General features: G+C 36.1%; 1 protein-coding gene across 2 annotated transcripts in view; it reads right to left on the bottom strand.

The window, feature by feature from the left end:
- OTUD7A (OTU deubiquitinase 7A) overlaps positions 1-14,300 on the bottom strand; it is a 387,007-nt gene that overhangs the window by 61,242 nt on the left and 311,465 nt on the right. For both annotated transcript variants that reach the window (XM_051980945.1, XM_051980946.1), the window contains 2 exons: positions 13,968-14,095; positions 9,517-9,629 (listed from right to left, as the gene is read on the bottom strand). In XM_051980945.1, coding sequence (XP_051836905.1) covers positions 9,517-9,629; positions 13,968-14,095 — 241 coding nt within the window. The remainder of the gene's footprint in view (positions 1-9,516; positions 9,630-13,967; positions 14,096-14,300) is intronic.

Raw genomic sequence — 14,300 nt, 5'->3', positions numbered from 1 at the left:
ATATTCTTTCATGATCTATTGAGTTGGAAAGGGCTTTAGATGTCAGCTGGTCTAGCGCTTCATTTTATTGATAAAGAAACTGAGGGTTAGAGATGGGAAGGGATGTTTCCAAAGTCAGAGGGATAGTAAGTAGAAGAGCTTAAATTCGGATATAGTAGACCTTTCTGACCTTACGGCTAATGCTCTTTTTATTCTGCTACTTGTGTTCATTTTTATTATTTCTAAAAGTATATCATATCATGATTAGCTTTTTAAAATTTAAAATTTAGAATTTAAAATTCTTAATTTTGACCATGTGATTTTACAAGGAAAGAAAATGAAGTATAACTATTTAATATTTCTATTTGGATCTATGAAGACAGTGCTAGGAGAAACAACATTGGGGGCAATTAGTTCAAACAGACCAATTTTTATTAATATCATAAATGACATTATAGCGGACTTTTATAACTTTATAGTACATTTTGATTATGTTGTAAGAAAAGCTGTTTCTGAATGAAACAAAGAATGATCTACTTTATCTAGGGAATAATTCCATAGGATACAGTTCTGTGAAAGTTTTTGAGTAATATTGAACCCTGTTGTAATCTCACTTTTATAAGAATTGACTTTCTTTCCCAATCTCTTTTAATTCTAGTGCCTTCTATTGATTATTTCCTTTTTATCCCGAATGTAATTTTTTTTTACATTGTTGTTTCCATGTTGTCTTCTCCATTAGACAGTTAATTTTTTGAGAATGGGGATTGTCTTTTGTCTTTCTTTGTATCTCCAACACTTAACAGAATGCCTTGCATATAATAGGTGTTTTAAAAATTCCTTTTACCTGTCTGACAAATAGCAGGTCCCCAGACCTAGCGACCCAGGGCAGGAATTACTCTTTTATTTCAAGACTCTGTGAAGTTTCCGAAGCTCCTGTGTCACTTCTGCCTAGGACTTCCCTGAAGTCTTATGACAGTAGCTAGAAAGATATTATGTATTACAGATATCAAGAGGATCACACGGGAAATGAAACAACCATACATAAGTGGCTGATGAAGGATAATCCAGACACGTGGAAAATTGATGCCATTTCATGAATATTGATAAATTGGTAATAAGCTGATAACATGGATTGCAGGCTAAGAGGGATGCTAACCTGCTCCAAGGACTGGTACTTAGGACACATTGTGTGTAGAGGCCTAGATTTGAATTATGGCTCTTCTACTTCTAATCTATAATGACTTTGATAATCATTTAACCTCCCTTTATCTGTCAACTGGAGGGAGAGGAGGGGGCTGAACAGGATGACCTGTGAGATATATACAGACCTACACACACACACACACACACACACACACACACACGTACGTATATATAGTAATGATTCCACAACCCTAATGAGAGAATTATGAGGAGAAATAGTTATGATATTTCTACTAAATTTTGATTTTTCCTCAATAAAAATATATTTATATTGTATGTATTTGAATTTAGCGCTTCGGGCTATGAAAGGGTAAAGAGCCTATAAATCAGGTAATATTTGCCAGCCACAATACATTATTACTTAAAATAATTCTGTAAAATAAATCCAACACATTTTTATTTACTAAATGAGCCTCACATTCCCTCCTACACCTAACACCATGTTGGAACTCACAACATACTTGGCAATTGACTGATAAAAACTCTTCATCCTTTAGAGGTGCAGAAATATTTGAAGAGAGAATCCATTATATTCTGGGGAATTTTGAGGCTATGAAAGTATTTTGGGAAAGTATTTCTAAACCCTTTTCTACAAGATGACAATTTTTTCACATCAAAAAAATTCTTCAGAAATATTTTTTATTCTTTTTGGTGCCAATGGGGTTGACGATTTCCTTGGTTTATGTGATAGATAATTTGGACTTTAAATCTCTAGCTGCCAGTTCCTTTTACAGACATCCACACTTCTTTTAGGTTCCCTGGTATCTTTGTCTTTGACAAAGTATGGTGCTTTGTAAAATATACTGGACAAGGAATCGAGATATCCAGGATTTAGGCTTAATTTGTTCTCTGGAATCCTTTTATCCTCTGAGTGGCTAGGTGGCATAGTGCAGAGAGTACTGGACCCAGAATAAGGAATACCTGAATTAAAATCTAGTGTTAGATAGTACTAGCTGTATGACCCTGGTTAAGTCATTTAACTTTTACTTGCCTTAGTTTCTTCATCTGTAACATGACGATCACAATAGCTTGTATCTCCAACGTTATGCAAGTCAAAAGAGACCATTTATCTAAGTACTTTGCAAACCTTAGCCTGAAAAGCTAAATTTTTTATATATGTGTATATATAAATGCTTAAAATTTTTTCTAACCCTGACATTTTCTAGCTGTGACACCTTGGAGAAGTTTGGATCTCATCTTCTTCTATCAAGTAAATTTATTGAACTAAATCAAAATTCTATGATGCTAGGAAGACACATAGCATTTGAAACTAGTTGTTGTAAAGCGGCTATTTCCTGAGGTTAGACAAAACTCAGATTCTCTTGAAGTTAACTAAATAATGATAATAAAAAATTTAAATAAAGCACTGAGAATTCTTCCCATAGCCTGTATCCTGCTCTTTTCCTGTGACCCCCCCCCCTTTATAATAAAGGGAGAAGAGATGCAAATTTTTTTGAAGTTTTACCTGATTTCAATTCTGCTACCTTTGTGAGGCTGCATGAATCATGCAATTAGGGTAGACTCAGGAGTGAAGGAAGAGTTTTTTTTTATTTGCTTCATCTTGCTTCCTGTGTTATGATTACACTCCCCCTCAGTATGTACTGAGGCGAAAGTAGCTAGACTTGTGCATTCAGAAAAGGGCAGCAAAGGAACTTTACAAATTCATCTGATACTTGAGAAAAACAAAACCAAACAGAGACCCCTGAAGTTCCATGGCCATAAATTTCTAAGTGATGAAGTTCAAAAGTATCTCAGAGTTCTTCTGAAGGTGCTTCATGAGTTTCAGCTCATTTTGGCACCAAAGGAAATGAACTCATTTTCATTTTACAAGTTGGTGAGAAGGAGTCCAGGAGAAATCCAGCAGGCTCATTTTGCTGCTGTACGTCTCCCCTTTTCAGCTCCTACTTCCCCACCCCCTCATGCCACAAGCGATGCTGGTATCTTTGATGTTTTAGGAAGCATGTTTTGCCAAGTTAGAAGGCTTAATGAATCTGTTTTCTATTGTGTTGTAATCTAAATTGGAAGCTGATGCTTTAAATCAGTCCATTCCTCCCCGCCCCCCAGATGTTGGTTGGGTTTCTGGACTGTATTTATAATTTAGTCAAGAGGAATGAGTCCATGAGATATTTATTATTCACAATTGTTTTGAGGAGTTAGTATTGCCCTTGTATTCTGGATGCCTGCCCTTAGTCCCATGGCCTGGACCAGGTTTAGGGATGTTTCTGCCCTGGTTTTTCTTAAACCAACAATGGAAATTTCTACTAGGTTTTAATACTATCCCATCTTAGCTCTGCTTATGGAATTTGCAACTTGGTCAGAACATGATTGAAGGCAGTTATTGAATATTGAACTACATCCCTTAATGGTTTATCTGGTCCTAGTAAGAGACAAACAAAGGGTTGAGGTGCCTGTTGGGGACAGAATGTATCAGAAATCAACAGAATTAGTCATAGCAGAAATAAAGGTATCAGCAAAGTACTGGAATTAAGTCCAAACAAGACCTAAGAGAGTGTTTGTCTGACATCAAGAGGTTAAAACCCAAAGAATTTTATAAAGCATTCCATTTCCTTTTTTATTATTAAATGTCTGATTAATAACTTAACACCCAACATAAATGCAATTAAGGCACCTTTATTTTTTAAGAAATGTCTTTTCCTGATGCATTCTACCCATCACTTTCTCTAATTTCTTCTGATATTTTTCCACACTGAAAATTAAGAGGTGAACTAAGGAAGAAATTTGGTTTCTAACAAAAAACCTCACTGGGTCAAAGTAACAGTCTGTCCAGTTTAGTCTTGAATCTCTTGACAGCTGCATGACAGCCAGGGTAGGCAAACTACAGTCCAAGAGCTAAATCTGGCCTGCTTCCTCTGCCCTAAATACAATTTTATTTTAAAAAGTTTTAAAAAAATGTAGCTTTTTGCCTCACAAAAATAGGTGGTAAGCCAGATTTGGCCCACAGGGTTATAGTTTGCTAATTCCTGCATTGCAGGATGGTGGCAGTTCTACCCAACATCATCACCTTAAAGATCAACCATATCACAGTTAACAGCTAATCATCCAACATCTATTAGGCCCTTACTCTATTGCTATGCTGGTGATAGACAAACATAAAAAAAAATGATAATCCCTGCCTTCAAGGAGCTTACATTCTAATGGTAGAAGACAATACATAAAAAGGAAGCTGGAAAGTTGGGGCTGGAGGAGAGAAAGGATCAGAGATTAGAAGGAGGTACCAAAGCCTAAATTTGGAGAATGAGTGATAACTTGTCTAGACCCATCACCAAAGTGAAGGTTCCAGGAAAAAACCCTCCAGTGAGAGAAAGAACAGTTAGAAAACAGTGAAGGCAGAGTGACTAAGTCCAGAGAATCAAGCATGAGTCTTCTGGAGCCCTTCCCTAAAATGAAAATTCCAGGAAAGCTCACAAAGTCCCTCCATTCTGAATAGGTAGTAGACATAAATTCATGAATTTGTTTAAACTCTTGAATGTAAGTAACAATATCCTTTTAGTTTACTCCATTAGCTGAGATTCTGTAAATTTCTACCCACTGGGTCAAGCGGTATTTCCTTTTGTTTGAATTAAAACTACATCACCCAATTTCAAGGGGTATTCTGTTTTAGGATTTGGTGAGCAATTCCCTCTTCAACCTACTTATTATACTTCTTATGAATTTACAAATGACAATCATATCCACCTATCCCCCCTACTCTGTTCTTCCATATTGAAGTATTATTATTATCATCATCATTATTTTAGCATGTCCTGAATAAGAAATTCTTTCATTTCCTTTGACCTTTTTTGAACTTTTAGTACCATTATATCTTTCATAAAATACAACAACCAGAATTAGCACAGAATATGCTTTGTTGGCACACTGATTTCTAATATTTTCCATTTGATTTTCAGTTTCTTTTCTGATAATTTTTTTTTGGTTGCTAGACAAGTATCTTGGACTGATGTCACTTGAGCAAAATCTGAGAGTTAGCAAGCATAATAGCCAGCATTATACAGTACTTTAAAATTTGTAAAGCAATTTATAGTATGTGACCTATTCACATATTTCCTGTATTATCTCTAGTGATTACCCATAATTGAAAAGCCTCTTATTTTATAACTATAGTTTGGATTATTTTTTTCTCCAAATGCATTTTAACTAGGTCACAGGCAGCTAGATAATAGAGTAAATAGAGTCAGAGTCGGGGATTGGAGTCAGTAAGACCCATCTTCCTGAGTTCAAACCCAATTTCAGACATGTAATAACTGTGACTCTGGGTAAGTCACTTAACCCTGTTTGCCTCAATTTCCTCATCTGTAAAATGAACTAGAGAAGGAAATGGCTCTAATATTTTTGCCAAGAAATGAGGCCATCGAGAGTCAGGCACAACTGAAAAATGACTGAAATACCTGATCATAATGAACTGTACCTGCTATTTTTCTGCTCACACCACTAAAACATATGCTTTTTTTAAAAAAGAAAATGTTTTGATTTATTTTTTTGTCTCATGTCTTCAGGGCCTATCAGAGTTCCCGGATACTTAATAAATGTGTGGTAACTTTTTTGATTGATCTCCTGATACCCATACTACATCAAAAGACTTTTCTGAGATTTGTCTGAGTTGACTGGATAGCCCAAAAAGTTTAGTGTCACATATGCATTCAGAGATTTTCTGATGGATGTCTTCCAGATAATCTATTAAAATGTTCAATAATACTGGTTCTTGTTTTAATCTCTCAGTAACTATACTGTTTATATAGCTCTCTATTGGGGGGACTATATTGTTTATATAGCTCTCTGCTTTTTGATGATGTCTTTTTTCCCTTCAGTAAAAAAGCATTTCACCTAATCACAAAGTAACTCAATATTTTGAAATAACTTTTGATGTGGAATCTTTTTAAAAAAATCTTTTGAGAGACTAAATGCCCGACAGAGAATGCAAATCTGCAATAACAGAAGTGTAGTTAATTATGAGAATGCTTTGAACATCCTCAGAGATAAATTGGAAAACTAGAATAAAGATAGTTAAAGAATGTTAGCTCAAAAAAGGACCTTCAAAATCATCTAAATCAAATCTCTTATTTTACAGATGGGGAAGTGGGAAGCAATTAAGGAAGTCTACACACGAGAAGTGACTTTACCAGTTCACATGGTGAGCTAGTGACAAAGCTAGGAGACCCTTGGTTTTTTCAGTTTTCACTCTCATATACTACTCTCTTTATATGCTGTCACATTCTTCAGAGATATGTTTTGAAGCATAAGTTAACCTTGAAATCTCATGACAAGTGCTTCTGTGAATAATACTTAAAAATAAGACTTCAACTTTCACGGATCATTTTGTTTTCTTAACATGGCTTGCTTTCAAGTATCATCATCACTAAGTGATGTATCCCAAATTTGATCTTTTGGTTTCACTGTGATTTCTTTTAAAATAAAATTTTTTAAATGCTCATTAAAAATACAATAAGCAGGTCAAACTCTAAAAGTTCCCTAGAATAATCTCTGTTAATGAAAATGTGGCAGTAAGTAGCCATCATCTTGCTTTATTATGCCACATATGAGACCAATAATGGAACACAGACATCCACCCTGTGGAGCCAAAATCGCAGGCATGTGCCTGTTTTTATTGTCCAATTAGTTACAGAGACTTCTTTCTCTGTTTCTGCTGAGTAGAGATTTTATATCCAGTGACCAGAATAAGCTGTAGTCTTGGAGAGAAAACCCAGAGAATAATCGCATATATGGTGGAAGAAATCATTCATCTGCCTAAATCTCCATGACTCTAGTGAAAATAAAACTCCAAAAAAAAGTATGCATTTCTGAAGGAAGAAGACAGTGTAAGGATTTATAATGCATATTGGATTCATGTCACTTTTTCCCCCCTTTAAATAAGAATAAATTGGTATTTTGATAGATATGCAGCAAATTGTTAGGAAATCCTTTCTAAATGCTAAAGGTTTTATATTGGGCACACACTGAGAAAGTAAACAAACCCTTCCCCCCTCGAAACTTTTTATTAACTTGTGAATTTTAATGAATATAAAATATAGCCCCTCATCTTCCTGTTCCTGATATAATTCTTTTAATGAGCAGAATACTCTGCCACTCCATATTATAACATGGAAATGGTACAGGTTCTGTATCTGCCATGGATTCCCAGGAGCTTTAATGGGCATCCTGAACTTTGAAGGCTTGCTTGGAACACTGCAGTTAGCTTATTTTTCCTCTCTGGAGACTCTTTACTCTCTGATTGCTTATCCAGTGGGATATAAAGAGAACAGGAAAATGCTTTGCTATTACCTATGTCAATGAAGAGTTAATTTGAACTTATGAGGGTAATTTTAGGAGACTTGTGGAATGGGAGCTACAAAGCCGGATATATAGAGGCAAAATTAAAACATTACAACTAAATATTTTAAAAAGGAATTTAATATTAACTTGGTTCTCTACTATGCACTAAACAACTTTCAGACTTGAGGATAGGATCCTTCTAGGTCATGAGTACTCAAATCATAGCTTCCCAGGAAGAAACTAATTTAGGGAACTTTTACTTTTAAAGTCAGACCTATAACTTGGGGTCCATGAATGTGTTTTTTTAAAGATATTTTGACAACAATTTCAATTTAATGGTTTCATTTGTAATTATATGTAGCTTATTTTATGTATTTAAAATATTATTCTGAGAATGGGCCTATAGCCTGCCAAAGAAGTCAAAAAAAAATAAGCAATTAACAAGAATTTAAAATTAAAAGAATTAAGAATCTCTGATTCATGTGGAAACTACTTTCTGTGGTTTATTAGAGCTGAGGCAGCTAAAGGTCATTAAAATGCTGGGCTTGGAGTCAGGAAGCCTCTACTTCCTGCTTTCAAATCCAGCCCCAGACATTACTAGATGTGGGACCCTAGGCAAGTTACTTCACCTAGTTTGACTCAATTTCCTCATCTGTAAAATGAGCTATAGAAAGAAATGGTAAACCATTCTAGTATCTTTACCAAGACAATCCAAAATGGGGTCATGAAGAGTTGGACATAATTGAAAAATGATTGAACCAACATTCTACACGGCTATGATTGTGACCTTAAGTATCTTGTTTCTGGCAAGCAATCATTCTTTCCCCATTTTGCCCCCTATACTCTGTATCTAAGAATGTTTTTTATTTATTTACAAAGCAAAAAAGGCTACTTTAGAAAATAACAAAAATAAATTTTTAATAATTAAAAAAGGTTATATAAAAAGACTTCTACCTAGCAGTCAGATAGGAGGGCTCACAGACTTTAAAACTATCCTAATTAGTTACTATTTCCTTGAGCAGATTGGTTGGCCATGATTCCCCCCATGGGTCTCAGAACATTCCGTTTCTGCTTGATTTAAAAAAAGAAAATAAAAGGATGTCTTGTCCTTTCAAATACCATCTCGATTTGGAATTAATATAGCCAGACACTATGAACAAGATTCATACATCTGGGTCATACATCTGGGACATCCCTAGCCAATCCAGAAAGCTCTTGATTGATGGTATACTTTTCATACTTCACCCATATCTTCTCACTCTACCCTCCAGAGAAGTAGCTGTTATACTCTTGCTTCAAGGGGATAGTATCACATGACTCTGGGTACAAGACTCCAAGGACCAACAGTACATAATCCCAAACAGTATATAATGCTCAAAATATACTGGAATGTATTCCCTCTCCAACCCGAAAGGACTCCTCCCCTCTCTTTTCTTTTCTTTTTTTCTTTCTAAACTCTCCTCTGGTTCACTTTTTTATTGCCAGTTTTTTTGGCTTAATTCTTTTGAATTCTTAGTTTTACTTTAAACTTAAAATGAAAATAAATGCTCTCTATAAAATAAAGGAATTCAGCATTAAAAATTCTCTCAGAAGAAGCTCCATTAATGAAAACTAGAGCAGTAAGTCACTGTGTTCTTTCACATGTTTTTGCCACCCTCCAGGCCGGTAACTTCTCCATCAATCTGTCTATTGTTTTTCCTTGTCAGCCATAAGACGAAGAGTAGGGGAAGGAGAAATGATTCATGAGCACTACCTGCCAATATCTTTGAAACAAACATGTTGGGAATGGGCAAAAGGCTCTTCTAAACACCTGGCAGGTTGCCCAACTACTCTTACTTCTCTACCCATATGTTCCTTTTCAGAATCATTTTGGGGGGAATGGAGGAGTTCTACAGGCCCGTCTGAAACATTTCTCTGCCTGCCCTCAGGTATCAGCAACGACTCCGTGACTGGACTTTGAGAGTAGAGAGAAGGTGGATTTAGTGACCTTCATCTCTATCGTGACTTGGCGCTATCATAAAATGGCACTGGAAGAGAGTAACTTACCCACCACCGGTGCCTCCATTTTTGCTGAAATGAGTTCGAGGTTCACTGGATGCCAGCTTCAAGAGCTCATTCCACTCTCGCTCCCATTCTTCTTCAGTATAAACTAACCCTGACTAAAGAAAAAGAAAGGGTCTGTTTTAGGAGACTGAAACAGATTGTCAGCGGCCACCTCGCCCCCACCACTTGATGAAGGAAATAGCAGCCGGTATAGTACAGTGCATAGCACACCGGGCTTGTAGTCCGAAATATGTAGGCTCAAACTGACTGATACTTTTAGGTTATATGGCCGTGGGAAAGCCATTTTCCATCTGTTTCTTCATCAGTCAAATGAGGGGTTTGGGCTTTCTTCCACTGGAAGCAATTATTTACATATTTATAATTTGGATCACCTTAATCCATTCTGAAACATGGCACCAGAGGTAAAGGCAAAAGGGTTTTTGATAGTGACTGCATCTATGATTTATTGTTTTTTTTCCTTTGTTGCTGGTAAAAATTGCATAAAAATAAAAATCTTGAATCTATACTATCTGCTGCAGGTGTTTTTTCCCCAAAATAAGGAATCTGACCTTAGGCAGCCTTGAGAGCAGGATATGACCTAATAATAACTTGTAGGTTAGTCCAAATTGAGGCATCCCAATAAATTTAAACAATGTTTAATAAGAATTTTCTTTTTCTAGAAAAAATCAGATCTAGGTTCTACTATGAAATCACCCTGTGTAACAGGAATAGAACAACATTTGGCATGACAACTGAATAACTCAAAATGGAAACAAACAGCTTTCCCTCAAGCTCTTTTCCTTCTTGATTCTTTTCTCCAACCCATCTAGTCCTAATATTTATATAATTCCTTTGGAGTAGGAACTTCTCTCTATTATGCAGAAGGGGAAATTGTGGCCCATAGAGGGAAATTGACATATCTAGGGCCACACAACAAAGAGCCACTTTACTTTGGAAAGAAACCCTGGTTTCAAATCACTGTATTGCTTTTCTATAAAATAATTACCTTTATAAAAAGTGATAAAATCCTTTCAATCTAGGTATGAAAACTAACTAGTAGTAAAATGATCAAATGGGTAAAACCTCAGTCAAACTGAGATCTGTAGAAGACCTTAACTTAAAAAGGTCAAAGTATTCTATTTTATCCAGGGCTGTCTCCAGTCATCCTGATTTATATCTTGCCTCTGGACCCAGATGGCTCTGGAAGGGAAAGTGAGGCAGGTGACTCTCACTTAAATCCAATTCACTTGCATGTCACGGTGGTACCTATCTGATTCGTGGTCCTCTTTGGACAAACAACAGCCTATATTTACATAGTATGTTCTAATTTTTAAGTAATTTGCTTATAAATGGGAGTTTTTTGTATAATTGATTTCAAAACTTTTGTTGATAGAATCAGTATTTCGTCTTTTTTAAACTAGTGAATGAATGAAATAGTTCCAAATCAGAGCACATAGCATTATTTTTTTTTTCATCTTTCTTTCCTTCCCTTTTGGAAGGCATAAGGTTTCTGTAATCACACTTCCTCTTAAAATTTCAGCTCAATTTCCATGTTTTTTTTTCCCATTTAAGTATAAATTCCATGAAGACTAGGATCATGTCAATTTTTTTGTATTCCTCTCTTGATTCCTTGCACAGTGTCTTGGACACAGTATTTATTTATTTATTTATTTATTTATTTATTTATTTATCTATTTATTTATTTATTTTACAATTTTCTTTCTTTTTTTTTTTAAATTTTTATTTTTTAAATAACTTTTTATTGACAGAACCCATGCCAGGGTAGTTTTTTTTTTTTTTTTACAACATTATCCCTTGCACTCAATTCTGTTCCGATTTTTTCCCTTCCCTCCCTCCACCTCCTCCCCCAGATGGCAAGCAGTCCTTTACATGTTAAATAGGTTACATTATATCTAGATACAATATATGTGTGCAGAACCGAACAGTTCTCTTGTTGCACAGGGAGAATGGATTCAGAAGGTAAAAATAACCCGGGAAAAAAACCAAAAATGCAAGCAGTTTACATTCATTTCCCAGTGTTCTTTCTTTGGGTGTAGCTGCTTCTGTCCATCTTTGATCAACTGAAACTGAATTAGCTCTCTTTATCGAAGAGATCCACTTCCATCAGAATACATCCTCAAACAGTATCATTGTTGAGGTATATAATGATCTCCTGGTTCTGCTTATTTCACTTAGCATCAGTTCATGTAAGTCTCGCCAGTTGGACACAGTAGTTATTAAATTTTTCTTGAATGAATGAAAAACAAAAATGAAAAATAATCCATCTCTGGACTGGTTTTAGGGAAATTTTTGTGTGATCTTTCAGCCTTTGGAATAGGAAGCACTATTATCATTAGCCTACAAAACATTACATTTTCACTAGTCATAATTATAGTTCATAGCTAGATAGCAGAGTGAATAGAGTATCAGGTCTGGAATTAGGAAGTATCATCCTCCTAAGTTCAAATCTAGGCTCAGATACTTATTAGCTGTGAGTTGGAGAAGAAAACAGCAAAGCACTCTAGTATCTTTGCCAAGAAAACCCTAAATGGGTTAACAAAGAATTGAACACTACTGAAAATGACTGAAAAACCACAATTATAATGCATGTATATTGACTAAAGCCCATAAGTTATCCTAAATATAGGAGGTAAGACCCCTGTTGATAATCTTCCCTCTATACAAATTTTCCTAGATAATATATTTAATAATTAATGTTATTAATAATAATATATTTAATCAGTTTTTTTTTTCACTGAGGGTAAATTATGCTATTTGAAGTTTGCAAAAGTTTGTTACTGTTCTATTCATAAGGCTAATTGTTATTTTTTAAGCGCTCTTTTGATGTGCCAAGAGATCTTATGAGGGCAATTAAACAAATAACCCATTAAGTTGAAAAGGGTTATGAGAAACTCAGTTTATTAACTTGGTGATTATTGATAGAATTAACTATGGCATATGCATGCATATAAACATACACCGACATATTCTTTCTAGACCTCAAAATGTTATGCCCAGTCAAAAGCAGCGATAATAATGATAGTAATCTTTATTTTTTTATTTTATTTTAAAATAACTTTTTATTGACAGAACCCATGCCAGGGTAATTTTTTACAACATTATCCCTTGCACTCACTTCTGTTCTGATTTTTCCCCTTCCCTCCCTCCACCCCCTCCCCCAGATGGCAAGCAGTCCTATACATGTTAAATATGTTACAGTATAATAATAGTAATTTTTAAAAACTTCATTTTCTAGTGTTTTAAGCTTTCCTTCCAACAACTCTATAGAAATATTATAATTCCCATTTTCAGAGGAAAATACCTCATTAACTTCTCAGTTTTGGAGAAGTTAAGTCACTTGCGTAATTTATCCAATGAATAAAGGGCAGAGCTGACATTTGGGCCTTGTTTTTCTGAGAATAGAACTACTGAGTCTAGCATTTTTTACACTGAGTCACATTGTTCTTAATACACACTTGTAAAGAAAATTAAATTTGTTCATGGAGAACACAAAAAGTGAAAATGTTGTCCCCAAATAAGACATTAATTCTCCTAGGATGATAGAATGCTCTCTACAGTATGTGCCCGAAGGACCTTCCCAAGTAGGGAAATTTTATGTGCAACACCTTAAGCTCATTTTTTTTTAGGGGAAGGCACTCCCCACTGGTTACTCTTGGATAGTGACTCAGGGAGATGCTATCTAGGGAGAACAGCAGGATTTATCATGATTCTTATACGCTACCCAGGGATGTTCCCAATCACAAAGCAAGAGGAAGGAAAACAAAACCTGAGGGCTGCCCAAACAGGGGGTGGCTGTTCCAGAACTTGCTGATGGAGAAGATACAAAGGGAAGGTGACAAAGTGTCTGACTTTAGAAGAAATGATTGACAAAATGCAAATACCTCCTCTGGACCTGAGAATTGACTGCCTAACCTCGAGTCAGAAGAATTCAAGGTTCCCTTTCAGCTCTGTACCCATTTGGTCACTCGGATCCTTCCAGATGGACAGAGTAAGAAAAAAAGTGCTGAGATTTATCTTTTCTGTATAAACAACAAGGTCAAAGCTGAGACGCAGCCCTCCAATGACATAGTGCTTCCCAGCAGTTTCTCCACTGCTTTCGAAGGACTCTGGTGCATCTGACAGGGCTACCCTGAGATTTACCTTCCTTTGCCAGAGGCTCTTCTTGCTCTTGACACTTTTGTTGTGGTGTTTTAATATGTTCTCTCCCTGGTGCATTGGAACTGAAGCTTTAATAATCTACTGCAGCAATTTCAGCTTGGCACCCAGGAAGATGGAACACTGACTTCCACGGCCACCCCCTGGGGCCTGCATTCTGAGCTCTATTACATCCAGCCCCGCCATCAGTCAGGAAGATGCGAATTAGCCATCACTCATGACTGACTGGAGGATAAGATTAGGGCTGGGGGTTTTAAAACAAGTCACCGGGTACAAACCTCCTTATTCTGCTGGGTCTGTTGCCACCTCCACCTCCGTTTCAGTGCCTCCCTTTCGGCTCCACTCCGCATCATGGTGTAGAGAGCCTTCCGCAAAACCAGGTCCCGGTCGTGAAATCCCCACATGCCTAGGGAGCAGAGGTACACTTGTGAAGAAGGGACAGAGAGAGGGAAGTGAAAAAAGGGAAACAATAAGGGGCGGCAAAAGCTATTAAGATCATACCCACCACAGCCTTCTCATTTCTGCAGGGATAAAAACAATTTTGTTAATTAATTGTCAAATTCTCCTCATTAGCTAATGATTCTCCTTCATTATTTCTAAGCTCTCCTAAT

Source organism: Antechinus flavipes, chromosome 2 (assembly GCF_016432865.1).
Source record: "Antechinus flavipes isolate AdamAnt ecotype Samford, QLD, Australia chromosome 2, AdamAnt_v2, whole genome shotgun sequence".
NCBI classification, from domain to species: domain Eukaryota; kingdom Metazoa; phylum Chordata; class Mammalia; order Dasyuromorphia; family Dasyuridae; genus Antechinus; species Antechinus flavipes.
This window is presented reverse-complemented; position numbering and strand designations above follow the sequence as displayed.